At 44.7% G+C, this 22,151-nt stretch overlaps 1 protein-coding gene across 5 annotated transcripts; it reads left to right on the top strand.

Moving 5' to 3' along the window:
• Window positions 1-1,467: 1,467 nt before the first annotated feature.
• On the top strand, window positions 1,468-21,709 carry WFS1 (wolframin ER transmembrane glycoprotein). 5 transcript variants are annotated; one of them, XM_081207662.1, is made up of 8 exons: window positions 1,468-1,552; window positions 4,007-4,102; window positions 11,093-11,175; window positions 13,730-13,874; window positions 15,236-15,406; window positions 16,283-16,366; window positions 18,133-18,278; window positions 19,339-21,709. In XM_081207662.1, exons 2-8 carry the CDS (start codon window positions 4,012-4,014, stop codon window positions 21,139-21,141), a joined length of 2,523 nt encoding a protein of 840 aa, XP_081063788.1. In that variant the 5' UTR covers window positions 1,468-1,552; window positions 4,007-4,011; the 3' UTR covers window positions 21,142-21,709. The 5 variants fall into 5 exon arrangements, with proteins under 5 accessions (XP_081063788.1, XP_081063789.1, XP_081063787.1 ...); XM_081207663.1 differs by having other exon boundaries at window positions 1,474-1,592; window positions 4,010-4,102; XM_081207661.1 differs by having other exon boundaries at window positions 1,474-1,592.
• Window positions 21,710-22,151: the final 442 nt, after the last annotated feature.

The following is a 22,151-nucleotide window of genomic DNA, read 5'->3' as shown; positions in this document are numbered from 1 at the left end:
TGCTGTGGGTTAAACCACAGAGCCTAGTACTTGCAGATCGGAAGGTCAGCGGTTCGAATCCCCACGACGGGGTGAGCTCCCGTTGTTCGGTCCCAGCTCCTGCCAACCTAGCAGTTCGAAAGCACATCAAAGTGCAAGTAGATAAATAGGTACTGCTCCTGCGGGAAGGTAAACGCCGTTTCCATGAGCTGCTCTGGTTCGCCAGAAGCGGCTTTGTCATGCTGGCCACATGACCCAGAAGCTGTACGCCGGCTCCCTCGGCCAATAAAGCGAGATGAGCGCTGCAACCCCAGAGTTGGCCATGACTGGACCTAATGGTCAGGGGTCCCTTTACCTTTAAGACTGAGGAAGGAGTGGAGTGGAGCGGTGGTGGTTTTGGTTCTGTGCACCAACATGATTGCTTCTACTTGCCAAGTTATGGTGTGGCTAAGCATTGCATGGAAACCTGGCTTTTCAGTGACAGTTGTGCAATTCAGAATTTTTCTTTATTATCCACCATTTTGGAAATGATTCTTCTCAGTTTAAAGCGAGAGGTTGAAGCATGAATGAATAAGTAATAGCTGCTAATCTTTGAGTTAGAAAGTACTATTCTCATAGCAGATGTTAATGAAAGTTGCACACAGAAGGCAAAGCAATGACAGTTTTGCTTTTTTTTAAAAAAGCAGCATTAGCATTGGGTGCCTTAGTTTCCAATAGAAAAATTTCAAATGCTCTGCAACAACACAAGATTTTGAGTGGTATTAATTAGCAACCCGGGTTTGAGGTATCACTGAAATGCGCATTTTTGGGGCGCTGCAAAACATGAGGGTTGGGCTCTGCAAAACTTTGGCCCGGTTTGGAGTAAATGGGAGAATGCTGAATTCTACGTGGTGTTACTATGAACCCTGGTTGGACGTAGCAGTTACTCAGGGGGAGGGAATGTTGCAGCAGAAAGCAAGGTTTGGGCTGGAAATGCTTGCAAAGCTATTGCGGGGGATCCCCGATGTTGGGGTTCCAAGTTAATGCAGCAGGAAAACCTCCCGGGGCAAGAGCCGGCCTCGCGCGCCGCCCTCGCCCGCGCGCCTCCCGGCCTTCCCCGGGGTGCGCAGGCCGAGGGGCGGCCGGCGAGGGGCGGGCAGGAAGCAGCTGGGCAGCGGAGCTCCTCCCGGGCCGGACGGGGAGGGGCTGCGGGGACTCGCCCCGGCGCCCCGTCCGCGCCTCCGGGTGAGGACTCGTCCCCGTCCCCGCTTGGCCCTTCCCGGCCCGGAGCGGAGAGCGCCTCGCGGAAAGACTTCCTCGGGAGTAAGCCCCACCCGCCGCCGGAGCTGCTGCCGGGAGGAGGCGGCTTTCCCCTCGGCGGGGCGGGGCGCGCTTGGCGACGAGGAGGCGGCCCCCTCGCGCTCGGGGCGCCGCTGCTGCTGCTGCTGCTGGTCGGGCGCGCTGCTCTTCGCTCCGGGAGCTGCTGCTCGCCGACCAGAGGAGCGAGGGCGCGGCGGCGGCGGCGGGCGAGGTTGCGCCGAGTGGAGGCCGGGCGACCCGGAGTTGCTCCGAAGAGGCGGCTCTGCCGGGCGAGGTAACTCTTTCGCGTCGAGGGAAAAGGCTCACCGCGTAATGTATGTTTCTTACTCAGCATATTTCGGAGCGGAGCCTGGCGCTTCTCAAGCCGCGCTTGCTGTATTAATGAGAAGCCACATGAAAATAGATCCCCAGCGCGTCTTTTCGGGCGCCCTCCGCTCTCCATGTTCACTCCCTCGCTGGATTCCCCTCTCCCAGCGCAGAACCAGAAAGTTGGCATTTCTTCCACCTCACCCTCGCCTTTTGTGGAAACCTCTCTTAGCGGGGTTGCTGTCTGAACAGACAGTTGTTCCGATTTCATTTTGAACAGTAACTTTAAAATTAATGTGCCTTTTCCAAAATCTTTGGCTCCGAGGCGGTTAGTTCATTTTGGCACGCAGAGCGAGCTGCTTATTTATTGGCGGCGGTGATGTGGGGATAAACGGGGAAGCCTTCCTTTCCCTCCTTTCAGCTTTCCCCTTGTATTGAGAATTTGCCCTTGTTTTATAGTTCTGGAAACTCTTTGCAGGAGCTCTGCTGAGGCCACAAGCAGAAATGGAAGCCGCTGGCCGGAGCTCTGTCTCTGCGCCGCCTTTCTGCGCTTGGCTCCCGTGCGCAGTGAGCTGGCTCCGTGTCCTGCGAGAAATTCAAGAACTAAACCGGACAGCTGCAGACGCGGCTTTTGTAGCTTCCGTATCAGCATGGAAAACTTGGAACAGTGTCCGCTGAACTGACCTTGTAAAAACAATTCTGCTTGTAACAACCGAATAATGTTCGATGGATATTCTGAAACTTTCATAGGCTTCATATTTTCAGATTTTATAGGATGTTCATACTTGTAGTCTGCTCTTTGCATTTGAGACTGCCTATCCTAGAGGAAAAACTGGCTGTCAGACGAATAATTATGCCCCTGGGATAACCAGGCTCCAGTTTTTGCCCATAGTTATCTCTATGGAATCTTGTAAACAAGACTCCTTCCCTTTAGTTGCCAACATGAGTAGCTAAGTGCTGGCAGGATTGGAGCCAGATCTGGGTGACTGAGAAGCAAGAGGCAGGCTTGGGTGGATCCTGAGGTATGTGGAAGTATAAAACTTATTTTTTAATCCCAAAGGGGCACCCCCACCCCAGAAAAATCCACTGACGACTGAGAATGCTTAGGGTCTTCAGGGGCAACAAAATGTGTCATTTCTGTTGGGCAGGGGGCAGAGAAGGAAATTGCCCATTTTGAGCTCCTTATTGTGTCCTGGATAGTACTATTATTGTAGTCTAGCTGGAATCCTGAGCAAGAACACTCCTGATAGGATACTGCAGCATTTTTCTGTAGGTCCCTCTTGTGTTCCTTGATCATCTTAACTGGCAGTAGAGGTTAGTCAGGTATTTTTTAAAGCATCAATCTAATCAATATATAATATTGATCATATAAGCCACTAGAAGCAATACAATCATCAGCTGGTTTGAGACTTGCAGTTAGCTAAATGCAACAAAATGTTTCAGTTTGGAGTGCATGTGTTCGGGGTTCTGGCTCCACACCTGGTGAACATGCTCAGTCCTATTGGCTGCTCTTGTTGCTGTTTTCTCTATGGCCAAGACATATTTATGCCTGGCTCAGTTTCCCCACTGATGTTTATGGACATTTATTTCTTCCTGGCATTATTTAAAAATAGCTTCTCATTGTGAACCAGGCAGCTCCCTCTCCAGACAATGAGATCCCCCCCCCCAATGGATATCTAAATACTGAATGATATAGCTATGGTTCTCCATGCCTGCATTTCAACTACTCCATTTCATTCTCCTCACCACCCAGTTTACAGGCTTCTTCTTCTTCTTTGTTTTCAACATTCCATGTCACCGATCTGTTATGGGGCTATTTGGGGGATTCCTCTGTTAGGTTCCCCTTCTTTTTTTATCCTTGCACGAAATGGTCACTGCCTGTAGTGTATTTGGTCAAGCAGCTGACAGGCATGCGAAGCCTCATAAGGAGGAGAGGGTGACGACTAATTTCCTCTTCTTGCATGCAGATCCTTGTAAACAGATATCGGGTGGGTCAAAATCTGTTAGAGACTGTTAGAGACTGTTAGAACTTATTACACATCCTGATACGAGCAGCAATCAATGTTATGAGCTTCTTGCTGAGTAAAAGCATGTACCTTGAATGAGAGCAAATGCTTAGAAAGATGATCTGGTGTAATATGACCCATATTTATTGAAGGAGGGGGCTCTTGTTTGAAGAAGTAGGGGGGAAACAATTTCCAGCATGATCCTACGCATGCTTCCTTGGTAAACTGGAATAGGATTGCCGCATTTCTCTATGAAATACATTTTGTAATTAGTTTGCTTTTCTCTCAAAAGATAAGCATTAGACCTTGATCATTTCCATATGCATTACTGTTTTATTATGTTTATGGTTAAAAAATTAAAAGCAGCTCACAGTGGCTATAAACTTTCTCCAATCTCTGTTATTTCTAATCTGTAGCAGAAATGGATTCCAAACAAGATCCTGCTTCAGGCATCCATTACACTCAGCTTGGAAGATCCCAACTAAATGCAGCTGCTGGTGCTGAAGGCCAAGGTGAGGGGAATCAGAAACCTTGATCGTCTTCTGGGGATTTAGTTCTTGTCTACTTAGTTCCACCTCAGTTTGCCAAACAGGCAGAAAGGGATTGTTGAGATGAACAGGACGCGTGAAGCGTGAAATGGATTGTACTTGCTGTGAAATAGGGTTTTGTCACTTTCTCAAGTAGTAGTTGGGACGCGGGTGGTGCTGTGGGTAAAACCTCAGTGCCTAGGACTTGCCAATCGCATGGTCGGCGGTTCGAATCCCCGCGGCAGGGTGAGCTCCCGTCGCTCGGTCCCAGTGCCTGCCCACCTAGCAGTTCGAAAGCACATCAAAGTGCAAGTAGATAAATAGGTACCGCTTTATAGCGGGAAGGTAAATGGCATTTCCGTGTGCTGCACTGGTGCCGGTTCGCCAGAGCAGCTTTGTCACGCTGGCCATGTGACCCGGAAGTGTCTGCGGACAGCGCTGGCTCCCGGCCTCTAGAGTGAGATGAACGCACAACCCTAGAGTCTGTCAAGACTGGCCTGTACGGGCAGGGGTACCTTTACCTTTACCTTTACAAGTAGTAGTAAGATCATCCTGGCATTCCCAAGACAGGGGGAAGCCTGGGAGGAGTGTGGCCACAGCATTGCTGAGGTGGTTGGAGTATATTTGTGGCGCAGGGGCAACTTTCCTGCTTGGAAGGAGGAAAGGCTGGTGAGGGGCTTCCTTGCCCAGCCAAAACACCCAGAGTGCCTTGGCCAAACAGGAGCCAGCTGGACAGACCCTGCACCTCTTTCCTGTGGCTGCCATGTGCACCTCAGCCTCATGGTGGCCAAACCAGCCTGGGGAGGGACAGGTTGACACAGGTTTGGGGTGGGCTACAAAGGCCAGTCAAAAATCTTGGACCTCATCAATATCATTGTTTCTCTTATTTATCCCCTCATAGTCTAATATCAAAGGTTTTTATCATGTTTCTTAGAATGGAAAAGTTGCTCTGAATTTGGGGTGTCAAGGGAGGCAGTGGTCCACCCCCCCCAGAAGTATTCATGCTCAGATTCCACTCCCCCAAATGTCTCTCCCTGCCCTCCAGAGCAGCCTGGGTGGCATGTGGCAAGACTACTGTGGTTTGCTGGTTCAAGTCCTGCTGAGGGAGACTTTACCCTTGGGGATCAGTATCTGGTCTGGTTGTCCTAATCCAATAGCTGTGGGAAGAGGTGGCAAGCGTAGACCTGATCATCACAGGAGTCTCATTAAGGCTACTCTATTCTGAGATTGCTAAACTAATAAAGTAATATTTAGCAAATGCCATTGTTTAGTAAATATTTAATTAGTCTGGTTTTTTTCTGGATGGCAACTGTTGAAAGTGTGGATCTTGGTCTAATCTACTCTTCAGTGTCCATCAATGCAGGCATTTGATGTGCTTATAAAGTCTTCAGATTGTTTGAAAGTTTTGCTTACATTGGGTCTTGCTATACACTGGTACCTCTAGTTATGGACTTGATCCGTTCCAGGGCGCCATTCATGCCCCGAAAAGTCAGTAACTAGAGCACCGCTTCTGTGCACACGATAGAGCACTTCTGCACACGCGTGCGGGGTGAAACCCGGAAGTATACACTTCCAGGTTTGCTGCGTTCGCAAGCCGAAAAGATGCAAAATGAACCTAACGCAACGCGAGGTATGACTGTATATTGATTAGGTGATCCATAATTGACTTCTGACTTCTGCTCAATGATTGAAACTAAGATCTTCACGTCAAATCTTACTATGGACTAACATGAATTTATCTCTACTCATAAACTCTTATCTTTAATACTGTAACGAATTATTGTGTTATACATATCTTTATGAGTTTGAGTTTGTAATCTCTGTTTGAGTTTGTAATCCTTGTCAGAATACATACTTTTGAACGGATTAGTTTTTGTTACTATTGACTACTGATTTGCGAGTAGGGACCACTCCCACTATTGAAACTTACAATGGCCAGAGTTCTTGGTGTGCTTTTTTCTTGGATATTGATTAGGGCTGAAGATCTCCTCTCATGCTTAAAAATGCTCTGTGTGTTGGATCCAGAGTTTCCCACCTGTAAACAAAATGCCTTCAGTTCATGGAAGGCCCCCAGATCCCGTGGGATTCCCTGCAGGGGGAGCGGAGGAAGTGATTTTTGCCACATTTCCTTTTTCCTGCCTGCCATATTGCAACCCTTTGGAGCAGATTTTCTTGGGGCTGCGGGGAGATGGATGAATTGCCTCCCCTCATCCTTCCTCCTCCGTGAGCGGAATTGTGATGATTCCAAATCTGGATCAAACTCTATGTAAATGACTTTCATTGTTCCCTGAATAATTGGTGCCACATAAAAAAAAATCAAATTATCCTTTGTAACATGTCTTTTTTATTTCATTCTTGTGAAGTGTCAAGTGATTTGGCCCTTTTATTCCTCCACCTACATATCTTAAATGTGCTTCTTATTACTGTCACTGTGGGCGTAGAAATGTCATCCCCTTGGCACTTAGTGTGCCTGATAGCTTTTAGTTGAGGTGTGACTAACTCTCCAGTGATCACAGAAGCTTGCGTAGCAATATCTCAGAATTCTTTCAGTGACTCTTGCTTCCGTGTAACACATTTAGAATGAGATTTTAAGGATGCCAAAACACCTATGGATACTTTCCTCCTGACACAAACATAAACAAAATCCCATTCTGTAGTGGGATGGCATGTTTGTCATTGCTGCTGAAAACTGAATATAAGATGTTAATAATACTGTGTGGATTTCTCTCTTCACTCTCAGTATTGCTGACCAGTAGATACATCTACTTTAGTTAAGTAGCTTTCTTTTTTCGCATTTTCATAGTGACAGCAAAATCAACTGCATTTCTTGTTTAGTCTAGTAAATAGCTAATCTCTTCATCATTTTTAGGGGGGAGAACACATTTATTGCATGTGCTGACTCCTGCTTTGCAGAAGATTATTTATGTATTTGTTTATTTGAGGGCTGCTGAAGGACATTGCCAAAAGCAGGTGGGATATGGAGAGACAATGACACTTTGGGGGCAGTTTCCTACTTCCTGATTAGAGAGAGACCTGAAGTAGCTGAGCAACAAAAAACACCTTTTTTAACCCCAGTGGGGATAAAATAATAATAATAATAATATATTATTTATACCCTGCCCATATGGCTGGGTTTCCCCAGCCACTCTGGGTGGCTTCCAACAAAATATTAAAATACAGTGGTCTGATAAACATTAAAAGCTTCTCTAAACAGGGCTGTCTTCAGAAGTCTTCTAAAAGTCTGGTAGTTGTTCTTCTCTTTGACGTCTGGTGGGAGGGTGTTCCACAGGGCGGGTGCCACTACTGAGAAGGCCCTCTATCTGGTTCCCTGTAACTTGGCTACTTGCAGTGAGGGAACCGCCAGAAGGCCCCCGCAGCTGGACCTCAGTGTCTGGGCAGAATGATGGAGGTAGTGGAGCAACAACCTGGGGTTTTTTTTTAGTTTGAGCAAGTGGCTACTCTCCTCCCTCTAAGGCAGGCATGGGCAAACTCGGCCCTCCAGATGTTTTGGGACTACAATTCCCATCATCCCTGACCACTGGTCTTGTTAGCTAGGGATCATGGGAGTTGTAGTCCCAAAACATCTGGAGGTCCAAGTTTGCCCATGCCTGCTCTAAGAGTATCTCTAACTGGAACAGTGCCCTGGATGGCCATGAAGTTTTACATTGTCCCCTGAGATCTATTTGCTGGTGGTAACGGAGCATGACTCTCCTTCCACAGAACTGGGAGGCCCAAAAAGAATTTGAGGTAGTGTTGTTCTGCTTAACTCTTGCAAATGGTATATCTTTCAAGGGTCTTTGGGAGGGGGGCCGGAAGGAAGTAGCAGTGGAACCTTGCACCCTCTTTATTCTGTGGTGGCCAGGCATCTGACCATGCAAGAGGTAAGCGAGTGCCCCAGCATCTCAGATCCGTGGTGTGTCTACTGTGGGCTTTAGCAGGTGCCCATCATACTAACCCTGTTAACATTCGTTTGGGTACAAGTTGCAGTGTAAGCACAGGTAGTTCTAATCCGGATTTATCAAAGCTGTTTGATCAGTGTAGTTTAAGAATGGAACGGGACTTGATACGTAGGATGTGGCCTGGTCCCTCCATGTGTAGCAGGATATTTATTCAGCCACAGAACTTGCTTTGAGGAGTATAAATAGACTCTAGAGAAGCGAAGAGCCTGTCCTTGTTAGATGAAATATCTACCAGTGATTCGAAAGCAGAAGTTTCTATGTTAATTGCAAAGGGCTTGAGGGCCCGAATAGCCAGTGTGATGAAGGCATGTCTGCCACTAATAATGAAAGCTTTGCACCTACTTCCCTGCTGTAATGCCTGCTGGAACCCAGGGATTTCCTTCCACTTTGTTGGTTGCTGCTGTTGGAGGCTGAGGAAATTCCCTCTTTCCAGCTGTTTCACCCCCTTACTGTTTTTTTCAAAAGCAGATTGATTTGCTTGGGAATTATAAACCATTGAGTCTTGGGCTTGCCGATCGGAAGGTCGGTGGTTCGAATCCCCAGGATGGGGTAAGCTCCCGTTGTTTGGTCCCAGCTCCTGCCAACCTAGCAGTTTGAAAGCATGTCAAAGTGCAAGTAGATAAATAGGTGGGAAGGTAAATGGCATTTCCGTGCTTGGCCACATGACCCGGAAAAACTGTCTGCGGACAAACGTCGGCTCCCTCGGCCAGTAAAGCGAGATGAGCGCCGCAACCCCAGAGTCGTTCACAACTGGACTTAACTGTCAGGGGTCCTTTACCTTTTTAATTAGATAATCTGTTTGAAAATAACTTCTGCATAAAAATGTGATAGTACTGCTTAGTTTTCCTGAAATTGTCAGAGCTGCTGCTAATAAGGGGACTAGCCATAGAACCAAGGGAGAAAAAGATGAGGACGTCTGATGGACTTGCTTCAGATTGAATGTGTAAGAAGAGTTTCTTCATCGTCCACTAAATTGCAGGAAGGTGTATTGCTTTTAAAGAGTTAAGAAGAAATACTGCTGCCGGTTTCTTCCCTTCCAAGAATTAAGAAGGTGACCTTTGTAAAGTATGTGCTTGTTTTGAAGACTGGCTGTGCATTTGCATGACTCAGAGCTTTTTGAAAGGCCCAGTTTCATGCTGAACATAAACTTATCATGCAAACAAAGATGAATTGCCTTCCAGAGGAGATGGAGGAAGAGAGAAAATGAAAATATACAAGCAGCTATGGTGGTCCTGAGACACAGTTTTTCAGCGCGTTGCACTGTTCTTACGAAAACAAACCATGGCGCTTTCTGGCCTAGAGAGGAAGTAGAAATGGTGACTCACTTGCTGCTGTTCCAGTGTAGCAGAGCTAGTCCTATATACACAGATCCACACCATCCCTTTAAAGCACTTAGACCACTTTAACAGTCATGGCTTCTCCCATAGGATCCTGGGGAGATTCTTAATGGTGCTGTCCGCACACAGCTAAAATTCCCAGCACCGTTGACAAACTACAGCTTCCAGGATTCTGCATAAATCTTAAAGTGGCACAAGAGTATTTTAACTATGTCGCAAGATATAGGACATAAATATACAATTTGAGGATTGGGAAAAGTTGTGGAATGTGGATTTGAAATTTACAGATAGTTCTCTCTTGAAAGAAAACTACCGTATTTTTTGCACCATAACACTCACTTTTTTCCTCCTAGAAAGTAAGGGGAAATGTCTGTGCGTCTTATGGAGGAAATGCCTACGGGTGGCATGGCTGCAGATTTTCCTCCTCTAAAAACTATGTGCGTGTTATGGTCAGGTGCGTGTTATAGAGCGAAAAATACGGTATATGAAAATGATCTATAGATGGTATATCACACCAGTATAAATGGAAAAAATGTACAAAACTGGGTCAAATACATGTTGGAAATGGAAAGAAAAAGAAGGTACTTTGTACCATATGTGTTGGGAATGTAGAGAAGTTAAAAAATTTGGGAGATGATACATAACAAATTGAAAGAAACCAGAAGCGTTTTTGTTAGGGATTTTAAGACGAAACCTGCCAAGAAAAACAAATAATCTATTTATGTATGCAACAATAGCGGCAAGAGTCTTGTTAGCACAAGGTGGAAGAATGAGGAAACCGCAACAAAGAACAATGGCAAGAAAAACCGATGAGTTATGTGGAGTTGGCAAAGTTGACATATAAATTACGTGAGAAGGACAATCGTGACTTCAAGGAAGAATGGGATCTTTTTACAAACTATCTAAAAAAACAACAAAATGATTTGGACTCCTTGACAGGTTTTGAATAAACATCCACAAATTTATTACTAGAATATATGACAGATAAGGCAAAGATATGTACAGTTTTTAACATGCAGAGAATATGTTCAAACAAATCAGAGTGGGGAGCTGAGGGAAGTCTTTAGCGGATGGGAGAGGGAGGAGGGAATAAAAGGGGGGGAGTACCTTTTTTTTTTTTTTTGCTCTATAAGACTTACTTTTTCCCTCCTAAAAAGTAAGGGGAAATGTGTGTGCGTCTTATGGAGCGAATGCAGGCTGCGCAGCTATCCCATAAGCCACAACAGCAAGAGGGATCACTGCTTTTACTGCACAGCGATCCCTCTTGCTGTTCTGGCTTCTGAGATTCAGAATTTTTTTTTTTCTTGTTTTCCTCCTCCAAAAACTAGGTGCGTCTTGTGGTCTGGTGCGTTTTATAGAGCAAAAATACAGTAATTGGTTATTTTGACTGATAATTTGTTTTGTTAATAAAAATATATATTTTTTAAAAAGAGTATTTTAAATATGTGGTGTGCCTGTGACCAAGATCTGGTTTGGGTTAACTAATTTATTAGCATCATTGTTTGTAAAGACTCGTTCTTACAGCTGGAGATTTGACTTGCATTCCTGAAAAACTGAATTTCAAGCGTCAGTGAGTACATGATCTGCTCAAGCTGTGCAGGTGGCCCAGTGGTGGTAGATGGGACCAGTCTCAATGCTCCTTTAGTAAACGCAAGTCTTTTTTTGCCTGCCTTCTGTAGAGACTGTGATGGAGGAACCAGAGGAGCTCTTTGAAGAACTTCTGGAAAGAGCAAAAGCTGGGGAACCTAAAGCACAGACAGAGGTAATTTTTCATGGTTGTCACTTTCCTGTATTTTTGTTGTTGTTGTTTAGTCGTTTAGTCGTGTCCGACTCTTCGTGACCCCCTGGACCAGAGCATGCCAGGCCCTCCTGTCTTCCACTGCCTCCCGCAGTTTGGTCAAACTCATGCTGGTAGCTTCGAGAACACTGTCCCACCACCTCGTCCTCTGTCGTCCCCTTCTCCTTGTGCCCTCCATCTTTCCCAACATCAGAGTCTTTTGCAGGGAGTCTTCTCTTCTCATGAGGTGGCCAAAGTCTTGGAGCCTCAGCTTCAGGATCTGTCCTTCCAGTGAGCACTCAGGGTTGATTTCCTTAAGAATGGATAGGTTTGATCTTCTTGCAGTCCATGGGACTCTCAAGAGCAGGGGTGCCCAAACTTTTTTCAAGGAGGGCCAGATTTGATGAAGTGAAGGGCCGTGAGGGCCAACCAAAGTTGTTGCCCTTTTTTTAGGATTGAAATTGTTGAGCTTTTTTTTTTTTTAGGGTTGAAGTTGTTGAGGGGTTTTGTGAGGATTTTACCCCATAAACTGCCGAAGGGGCCGGATTAGACCCCCGAAATGGACACTTTGGACATGTCTGTGGTAGAGCCTTTAGCCAACAAGGTGTGCTAAAGGTGGGAAAGGAGATTGCAGAGGAGCTGAACGGATTATTTGCATCTGTCTTCAGAGCAGAAGACTTGCGAGTAACATAAAAGTAATAAGGTGAAACAGGAGAGATGCGAGCCGGGAATGGCGACAGAAGGGCCCGGCCGGGCGGCGACTCACCTCGCAGGCGGTGCGCCATCCCTTTGGCCCAGGCGAGGCGGCGGCGGCTGCTCAGCAACCTCCTTGCCTGTCTCCTCGTGAGGGAAATGCGGCGTCAGCGTCGGGGCGCCTCCGGCGGAGCAAGGCTGCTGTCCTGCCTTCCCCTCCGCCTTCCTCCTTTTCGCCGCGCCGCCTGCACCTCCGCTGCCTCCCGCTCTCGGCGGGCCCTCCCGGGCGTCGGGCTCCGAGGGCGAAGGCACCCCTCCTCGGCCCCACTCCACCATGCCTATCTGCAGCACGGCCCCCGCCGCCACGCTCCCGCCAGCCGCCCTGGCCGCTTCGCCCGCCTCCTCCTCGGAGGAGAAGGAGAAGAAGTGACGGCGACGACTCCGCCGCCCCAGCTCCAGATGCTCCAGGCCACCGGGAGGGCAAAGTCCCGCTATGGCCCCCCGACCCTGGACGAAGGCCGCCGCCGCCTCAGAAATTTTCTCTCAGGCCGGCCGTGTAACGGCGCGGGAAGGGAGCGCCTTCGCTTTCTCCACCGTCCGCCTTCCAGCCCCCCATCCCCGCCCACAGCGCGCCGCCTCGCAGGGGGAAGCGGGCTGGCAGCTACACGGGCCACATGACAAGGTCTGGCGGGCCGGATTTGGCCCGCGGGCCTTGTGTTTGACACCCGTGCTCAAGAGTCTCCTCCAGCACCATAATTCAAAAGCATCAATTCTTCGGCGATCAGCCTTCTTTATGGTCCAGCTCTCACTTCCATACATCACTACTGGGAAAACCATAGCTTTTACTATACGGACCTTTGTTGGCAAGGTGATGTCTCTGCTTTTTAAGATGCTGTCTAGGTTTGTCATTGCTTTTCTCCCAAGACGCAGGCGTCTTTTAATTTCGTGACTGCTGTCACCATCTGCAGTGATCATGGAGGCAAAGAAAGTAAAATCTCTCACTGCCTCCATTTCTTCCCCTTCTATTTGCCAGGAGGTGATGGGACCAGTGGCCATGATCTTAGTTTTTTTGATGTTGAGCTTCAGACCATATTTTGCGCTCTTCTCTTTCACCCTCAATAAAAGGTTCTTTAATTCTTCCTCACTTTCTGCCATCAAGGTTGTGTCATTTGCATATCTGAGGTTGTTGATATTTCTTCCAGCAATCTTAATTCTGGCTAGGGATTCATCCAGTCCAGCCTTTCTCATGATGAATTCTGCATATAAGTTAAATAGGCAGGGAGACAATATACTGCCTTGTCGTACTCCTTTCCCAATCAGTTGTTCCATATCCAGTTCTAACTTTCCTGTACTCTTTAAATAGTGCTGGATGCCCTTTTTCTAATTATAGTTTAAAGTCTTACGCTGTAGTTGTAACTTCATAGGATTATAAATGGCATTGCGCTGAATTTTCAGAGATTCCATTTTTACTACAGAAGCTTGCAATTTGGAAAGATGTGAAACACAGGAGGAAAAGCATCTATTCCAGCTGTGGGGTAACACCAGTCTTTTCCCCCACTGCCCAGGTGAGGGGTGACCAGGACTTCATCCTGTCTTTGACTTAGAGCAACATATTTGGTCACTCCTACCCAGCTGTGTTACATCAAACACAGGAATAGATGTCAGCCGGGTTCGTTTTGAAAGGAATCCTTGGTTCGCTGGTACTTTTCTTTCAATATGAAGTATGCTATGGAGAACCCTGATTTGAACGCAGAAGAGAATTGTAGGATCATAGAGTTGTAGAGGTGGAAGAAACCCTATTTAAATTAAAACAAAAAATAAAAATCTTTTTTCTATGTTTGTATAGGTGGGGAAGCATTACCTGAAGCTTGCAGAAGACCAGGATGAGGAGCTGAACAGTTGCAGTGGGGTGGAGTGGTTGATCCTTGCTGCCAAGCAGGGACGAAGGGAAGCTGTTAAACTGCTGAGGAGATGTTTAGCGGAAAGAAGAGGTATACATCCCTCCTGGTCCTTGACAATTAACATCTCCATTGTGAATTTCAAGAGACTTCTGTTGAGCTTCCTCAAGGATAAGCATGTTAGAAAAATCTCAAGATTTATTTTTATTCTATTTATTTTTATAATATTTATCCTGTCTGCTATGATCCTCCTTGCTAGGTGGAATCTACACACAGATTTTAAAAATGCTGTGAAAATGCTTTTTAAAAAAATGTTTTGTAAAATATATTGAATTTGCCATAGCTCACCATTGCCATCTAATGTCACATTTGTATATTGCACTTTACAACACACTTAAAACGTTTTATTTGCAGCTGTATAGCTGAGTCCCTAGTCCCTGTTTAGCGGTCTAGTAGCTTTGTTTTGAACTTGTTGGAGCATGTGGGTTTTCATCAAAGGCAAAACCCAGCAAGAATGCACTGCAGCCATCTGAGCCTGCAAATTACTAGACAGAGTTTGAGTAACTGAGGTTATGCAGTCTTTGTTCAGGAAAGCCCACAGTTAGTATATTAGCCTTGGCTAACAAAGGGCAATCCATAACACTGAAGCCACTTGATCCTTTAGCAACAGTTATAGATCCATGAGCTTTCCCAAGCTGCACACCCCATGGTTATGGTGGGAGTGAAGCCATTTGCACAAGTCATTGAACAGCATATTCCTGAATAGACGAACCACCCTCCATCAGCACCCTTTTGGCCTTCCTCTAGTCCAGGGGAAAATGTGTGTGGCTGGTGGTTTGCTTGGCTACATTTTTGTTCTTTGTGTGCAGCCACTAACAAGGGGAAGACGAGATTCTTCTATTCCAAGAATCTGCAGTTTTGTATACACTTTTAAAGGCCAGACGAGCAGTATGCAGAGGAATACTTAGTATTTACCAACAGAAAGAAAATAATTAGGTTTTTTTTTAATGGCATAAGGTTGGAGAAGGGTTTTTGGTCTTGGCTACAATGAGAACCAGAAAGTGCATGTGATTTTTGCAACTCCATTTGCCTCGCCCTCATGATCAGACTTGGCATCAGCCCCATGTCATGAAAAGGCAAAATTCACTTCTCTACTCATCAACAAAACTCTTTTGGGTATTTAATTTATTAAGAAGAGTCTTTTTTCCAAAGGGTATGTAGAGATGCCTTCTGTAAAATACAGTGTGAATTAAGGAGTTGCCTACTTACTTTAGCTATATAAGATGTGAATTTAGAATCTATGCGAGTAACCTAACTCTGGTTTGAAATGTGAGTTAGTTTTCGCAAGCACTTTGATATCTTTTGAAGTGACAAATTATTAAAAGGTGTCAACTCTTCCCCCAGCCTAGAAGGTGGGATAATCGTACCCAATTCATTTTCTTTCTTTACTTGAGGCATCACTTCGGAGAATGAACAAGAAGTGAAGAAATTATCATCAGAGACTGATTTAGAAAGAGCCGTGAGAAAGGCTGCGTTAGTCATGTACTGGAAACTAAACCCAAAGAAGAAAAAGCAGTTGGCGGTTTCAGAACTATTAGAAAATGTTGGCCAAGTTGACAGTGAAGGTTTGTATCCAATATAGTATAAAAGATGTACTGAACATGAATAATTCTTCCAAAATTAGAATGGTGTGATTAAACCTTTGCTGTAGGGAAAATTGCTTAAGAGAAAAAAATGTTGCAGTAATAGTCATAGGTATTATTTCATTAAAACATGCAAGTAAAAGAGCACATGAACTCCACTGTGCTTTCTGAGAATGTGAAGTGTCTGGAAACAATAGTACCTTATCTATTATGGCCATAAGAAACAGTCTTTAAACTGAGTAAGACTGTGATCCATCTAGCCTAGTATTTTCGCCCCTGTCTGGCGGACTCCTCCAGGTTCTCAAGAAGAGACAGGTCCTTCCCAGTCCTATTTCCCAAGAACTGGAGATGCCCAGGAATCATAAGAATTAGTTGATTGATCTGTTAGGTAAATTACATATTCTTTTTCATTAATTGGGATTTTTTTAAAAAAACACTATTATTTTTAACCCAAACCCTTATAAAATTGCAGGTAGCACGCTTAGGCACAGTATTTTATTTCTGATGCGTTACTGTAATATAAAGTGGCCCTCAAAGTTTAAGTGACAGTCTTTAGTTTTTCACACTATCTTTGCTCTCTTTGATTTCTCAAAAATTGCTCCTTCCTGTGGCAAAAAGGTTTCCATTTAAACAAGAGGCATTTTGGATAATTAATCAACTTTACATTCTAATCCATTGAAAGCTGTTTATTGAATCAGCCTTTACATTGCTTTTTTAAAACATGGGGGCCACAGCTATTTTGAAAGAGCAGATTCCTATGCTACACAATTGACTGGTGCAGTGTGTATATCATTTGGGTGAGTTTCTCTTTCTTTGAATTTTCCCACTGATGCTGTGTGAAATACCTTGAACAAACAGGTGGTGAGGAACAGACTGGCGGCCCAGTTCCAAAAGCTGTACAGAAGCAAAGAAGGATGCTGGAACGTCTGGTGAGCAGCGAATGTAAGGAAGCATTTCTTCTGTTAAAATTGGATCTTATACACGGTTCGGGCTAATTCTTTTATCAGTTACCTTGTGAGAAAGATGTTGGAGATCATGTCCTCAGAATGTTTTCAGTTGGGCTCAGGATGCGGTTTTCTAACGGTTGCCCTTCAGTGTCCTGCTGCGCTGCTCCAAATTGTTGTCCTTCACGTTTGAGCCTTTTCCAAAGTGGGGAAGCAAAAACTTCCCATGAAGAGCCAGCAGTGTTCAGCGGGTGTGTGGGGGGGGACTTTGTTGGGGGAATTGGTGCACGGCCGCTGAGTGACCTTTGACCATTCATACTCTCATCATCATCATCATCATTATAAACTTTATTGCACTGGCATGGCAGCATTCACAAAGGGAAGAAAAAGAAAAGCAACAATAACCACAAAAACCATAAAAACACCAGGCACTGCAAATACAATAAACCATGAGCACGTCTCCTAGAAGTTACTTGTTGCATACGATAGAATAGCAGGGGGATCTTGGGTAGAATATGCCAGCTTAAATGTTCGAACCACCTGCATCATAACCTTACCTCTCAGGGTTCTTATGGGGGAAACCTCAGGTGCTTTGCTTCTTGAAGGAAGGGCAGAAGGGAGAGGGAGGGGCCTTGTGGCCATTCACTGAGGCAGAGGATGAGCAAATAGCTTCTTTTGAGTATCTGAATTGACCTGCCACTTAGCCCCTCAGGGGGTTGTGTGTTGCTAAAGCAGGGAATGTCATGCTCATTGAGCAGTGCACGTTGCCCTTTTCCAGCCATTTAAGGGTTAGGATAATCATCGGGGCCCACCAATAGGATCCTTAAGCCTCTGGGAAAGGGCCACCCCCCCACCTTAAAGGGGGAGATGAACCTTTTCTCTTAGCCTTCTTTATTCCAAGTGTCAAGACAGCTGTTGCTCAATATTTTCCACCATAACTGTTAAGTTTGAAGTTGCAATTCTTTTTCTTTTTTCATAAAGTTATTAGTCCTAAACTTAGTTTTATAGATTCTCCCAATTTGCCTGACAAGAAAGGCATAATTACTAGTCTGAAACTTCCTTAGGATTATCACTTGGATCCTAAATGTAAACAACAACAAAAAAAACAGACAAGAACTAAAAAGACTAAGATCCTGTTTATTTCACAGGATGTTTAAAGGGCTAGTTCATTCAGAGTTCCTGAAATCCACTTTTTAAAAATAAAGGCATAGCAGTATTTTAATTATCTGTTTGGAACTTGGGAGTCACGGGTTCATCTTCATTTAGTTTAGTCATTGGCCATGATGACTGGGACTGATGGAAGCTGGAGTCCAAGATCTGGAGGACCACGACTTCCCCATCTTTGGTTGATGAGATCAGCAGTTCAGGCCCATCGTTCAGGATTTGCATTTACTGGTGTATGTGACTGGCTGCCTTTGCAGAGTTTCATTTTGCTCTTCATCCTTCGATCGCCATGATAATTCTGAATATTTTCTAGAATTTTATTTCCTCCACAGGCCCCTCCGGCAGTCATACAGTTGAATAGGCTTAAAGTTGCATAGTTAAGGGCATTATAATCTTGAACTCATGACTTCAATGGGAGAGTCAAAAGGAAGAGAGTTTTGCCACGTTTAAAATGTTGATATCGGAACCAACTTTAAATCTAGTCTTGTTGGTTTATATGTGTTGTCACTGGTTAATAATCCACCATTAACCATTTTCTCTCAAGAAAAATCCCCCCCCCCCAAATGTTTTAGTAATGCGTTTTGTGTTTACAACTTTCAGCTAAGAATTATATTGCCTTGGATGACTTTGTTGAAATTACCAAAAAGTATGCAAAAGGCATCATCCCAACCAACCTTCTGGTGCAGGATGACGATGACGATGAACTGGCAGGAAAGAGTCCAGAAGACCTTCCTCTTCGACTCAAGGTGAAATTTTGTTTAAGAATAAGTGAGGAGAGCCAAGGTTCTAAAGTGTGAAAATTGAATGTAGCCTCATTTTTTCCTTTCCTTTCAATTGCTGTGTGTGTGTGTGCGTGCGTGCGTGCGTGCGTGCGTGCGTGTGTGTGTGTGCGTGCGTGCGTGTGTGCGTGCGTGCATGCGCATGTGTGCACGCACATCCTTCCCCAATCACAACTCTCATTGCAGGAGACTTGTTGTAAAAAGCTTTAGCAGGTCCATTTCTACACTTTTCATTCTCCTTTTGAAGAGGCTGCTTTTCTACTGGCAGCCAAAATTCTGTGTCTCATCTGTTTCCCACTACTGTATAGACTTACAGTGGTACCTTGGGTTAAGTACTTTATTTTTTCCGGAGGTCCGTACTTAACCTGAAACTGTTCTTAACCTGAAGCACCACTTTAGCTAATGGGGCCTCCCGCTGCCACTGCGCCGCTGGAGCACAATTTCTGTTCTCATCCTGAAGCAAAGTTCTTAACCTGAAGCAATATTTCTGGATTAGCGGAGTCTGTAACCTGAAGCGTATGTAACCCGAGGTACCACTGTAATTGATAAACTCATAGAATCTGCCTCTGGTTTCTTTACACTCTCTTTCTTTTTCTCTATATAGACTCTCTACCACCTGGTCCTTGTCAGGCATTTGGGGGTTGGGTTTTTAAAAATTCCTTTAATTTGCAAACCTCTTCATATTGGGGAGCCCCCTCCCTTCCCCAGTGTGTAGAACACAGGTTGTCTCTGCAAAAATGTATATTTTTAAAAGGACTCATTTCACTTCCATCTCGTATGTACTTGGATCACCTGAGCTCACCATTTCAATGGGATGAAATGGTGACAGGTTTTGCAATGTCTGTGGGCACTAGTTGAGAGCCCAACACAATGGCTATCACAATCAGCTTGTTTGTTCAAAAGAAGAAGAAACTTCTGAAACAGCTGATCAGGTTTGGCTTGATTGTCCATTCTGTCCAGGGGACGTGGGGTGATACGTGATGCTACTGAAGAGTTGTTGCGTGAACTGCATTTTCTTTCTTTCCAGGTGATAAAGTTTCCACTTCATGCCATTATGGAAATCAAAGAGCACCTTATAGATCTTGCATCTAAAGCAGGAATGCATTGGCTGTCCACTATTATCCCAACACACCACTTCAATGCTCTCATATTCTTCTTCATCATCAGTAACCTGACCATTGACTTCTTTGCATTTTTTATCCCACTAGTTATCTTCTATCTGTCCTTCATTTCCATGGTGATTTGCACCCTGAAAGTCTTCCAAGATAGCAAAGCCTGGGAAAACTTCCGCACCCTCACTGACTTGCTCCTTCGCTTTGAACCCAACCTAGATGTCGAGGAAGCGGAAGTGAATTTTGGCTGGAACCACTTAGAACCCTACCTGTACTTCCTCCTCTCGGTGTTCTTTGTCATTTTCTCCTTCCCTGTAGCTAGTAAGGACTGGATCCCCTGCTCAGAGTTGGCCACTATCTCTGTTTTCTTCATGGTGACAAGTTACATGAGTTTGGGCGCAAGTGCCGAGCCCTACACACGAAGAGCGTTACTCACAGAAGTCGCGGCAGGTTCCCTCTCCTTATTGCCGGTTATACCTGTTCATTTGGGCCATTTGAAGCTACTGGGGAAAACCTTTTACAGCATTCCTGTTGGCCACTTCTTTGTCCTGAATGTGAGCGTTCCCTGCCTTTTGTTTTTGTATTTGTTTTATCTCTTCTTCAGAATGGCACAGATGAGGAATTTCAAAGGCACCTATTGCTACCTGGTTCCTTATTTAGTGTGCTTCATGTGGTGTGAACTGTCAGTGGTGATTCTGAAAGAATCCTCTGGCATTGGGCTAATTCGTGCCTCCGTTGGCTACTTCCTTTTCCTCTTTGCTCTTCCTGTTCTCATGGTAGGCATTGCACTGATGTGCCTCGTCCACTTCATAAAATGGTTCCTAACATTAGAGCTCATGAAAATTGTGGTAACTCTTCTGTTATGTGCTGTTCCGTTGCTTTTCCGATGGTGGACAAAGGCCAGCATCTCTGTGGTTGAAATTGTGAAATCCCTAACAAAGAGTTCTATAGTTAAGCTTATTTTGGTGTGGATTACTGCCATAGTGTTGTTCTGCTGGTTTTATGTGTACCGCTCAGAGGGGATGAAGGTGTATAACTCTACCTTGACATGGAATCAGTATGGGTTCTTGTGTGGTCCCCGGGCTTGGAAGGAAACTAACATGGCGCGCACCCAAATCTTATGTAGTCATCTGGAGGGCCATAGAGTGACTTGGATGGGAAGGTTCAAATACGTGAGAGTTACTGACATCGACAATAGTGCAGAATCAGCCGTAAATATGCTTCCTTTTCTTATTGGTGACTGGTTGAGGTGCTTGTACGGTGAAACATATCCAGCATGTGATCCCCAAAATGTAACCCTGGAAGAGGAGGAACTCTGTCGTCTAAAGTATCTGACGAAACACGACTGCCACATGAAAAGGTTTGACCGCTATAAATTTGAAATAACGGTAGGCATGCCTTTCAATGGAAGCAAGGTCATGGAAGAGGACGATGTAACCAAAGATATTGTGCTGAAGGCAAGCAACGAGTTTAAGAAAGTGTTATTGAACTTGAGGCAAGGAAGTGTCATTGAGTTCAGTACCATCCTGGAAGGCCGTCTTGGCAGCAAATGGCCTGTATTTGAGCTGAAAGCCATTTCTTGCTTGAATTGCATGTCTAAACTTTCTCCTGCAGGAAGGCATGTGAAACTAGAGCATGACTGGCGAAGCACCGTCCAGAAAGCGCTCAGATTTGCCTTTGATTTTTTCTTCTCCCCATTTTTGTCAGTTGCATGCTGAATTTTAATCATATCTGCACAACCAAAGATTTGGCTTAAAAACAAGTTATAAAAATGTTTCAAAGGAGTGAAATTAGTTTTGAGTACAATGCACAATGCCATCTTAGTAATTTCTGTGCTGGACATGTCTATATGTGAAAAACATTATTTGCCTATTAAAAGCATGAAAAAGTTTCTACAAGAGCTCATTTTTAACATCAGTCAGAGATATTAAAAGCACTTTATTTAGATAATTCACTCTTCCACTCTTCTGTACTTAAAGCTGACTTCATGGGTGACAACTGTCTAGTGCCAGTTATGTAGTGATTCATACAAAAATATTAACTGTGCTATGAGATAGAAATCGTGTATTTGGTGTTGGAGAATAACAGACTTTTAAATCAGTCATCAGTTTTGCTGAAAGTATTCTTGAACAGGAAAGAAAAGTACTTTGTGTGATCATGGTGGAAAGTCTGAATGGCTAATGTGTCGGAATCTGCACTGAAGGTGGAAATGGACATCTGGCTAATGGTCTGTATATATGAATACAAACACAAAATTAAACAAGGATTCAAAATCTACATTATAAAGATTTGTAGTCTTATTTGAATGAACTTTTGTTTCACACAACTACTGTTCTAGATTTTACACCACTTTTCGCTTAATAAGCGCAGTATCCCAGACTATGTTCAACAATGGACTACTATAGAGGCCTGCACCTCTCCCTCCTTATTGCCTTCAAGTATGAACTAACAGGTACTTCTCTCCTGCTCTGTGCGAACTTCTTGAATATGCCAAAAGGAAATCCACAATTAGAGGGCAACTCCACAGATTTGGATAGCAGTGTGGCCACGCCCAGCATTTTAAATTGTGCTTCAAGAAATATGGTACCTGTCCTTTACTCAAAACCATTTCTGCTGCCACTTTCCAAGTAAAGGATTGGGTGGGGTGTTCTTTCGGCCGGTGGGGACAGATGAGAGGAAGCTGGTAGAGAGCATAATTATTAAATTTTGAAGTGTCTTGTGTGCGTGA

The sequence above is a fragment of the Podarcis bocagei genome, assembly GCF_964188305.1.
Source record: "Podarcis bocagei genome assembly, chromosome: 9".
Classification (NCBI taxonomy): Eukaryota; Metazoa; Chordata; class Lepidosauria; order Squamata; family Lacertidae; genus Podarcis; species Podarcis bocagei.
Note: the sequence above shows the minus strand (reverse complement) of the source record. Positions and strands in the feature narration are given on the sequence as shown.

Coding starts and splice junctions, on each gene's coding strand:
- WFS1 (XM_081207662.1), top strand. CDS start 4,012: ATGGATTCCAAACAAGATCCTGCTTCAGGCATCCATTACACTCAGCTT. Junction 13,875..15,235: donor ATGTTTAGCGGAAAGAAGAG/GTATACATCCCT, acceptor TCTTTACTTGAG/GCATCACTTCGGAGAATGAA. Junction 15,407..16,282: donor TGGCCAAGTTGACAGTGAAG/GTTTGTATCCAA, acceptor TTGAACAAACAG/GTGGTGAGGAACAGACTGGC.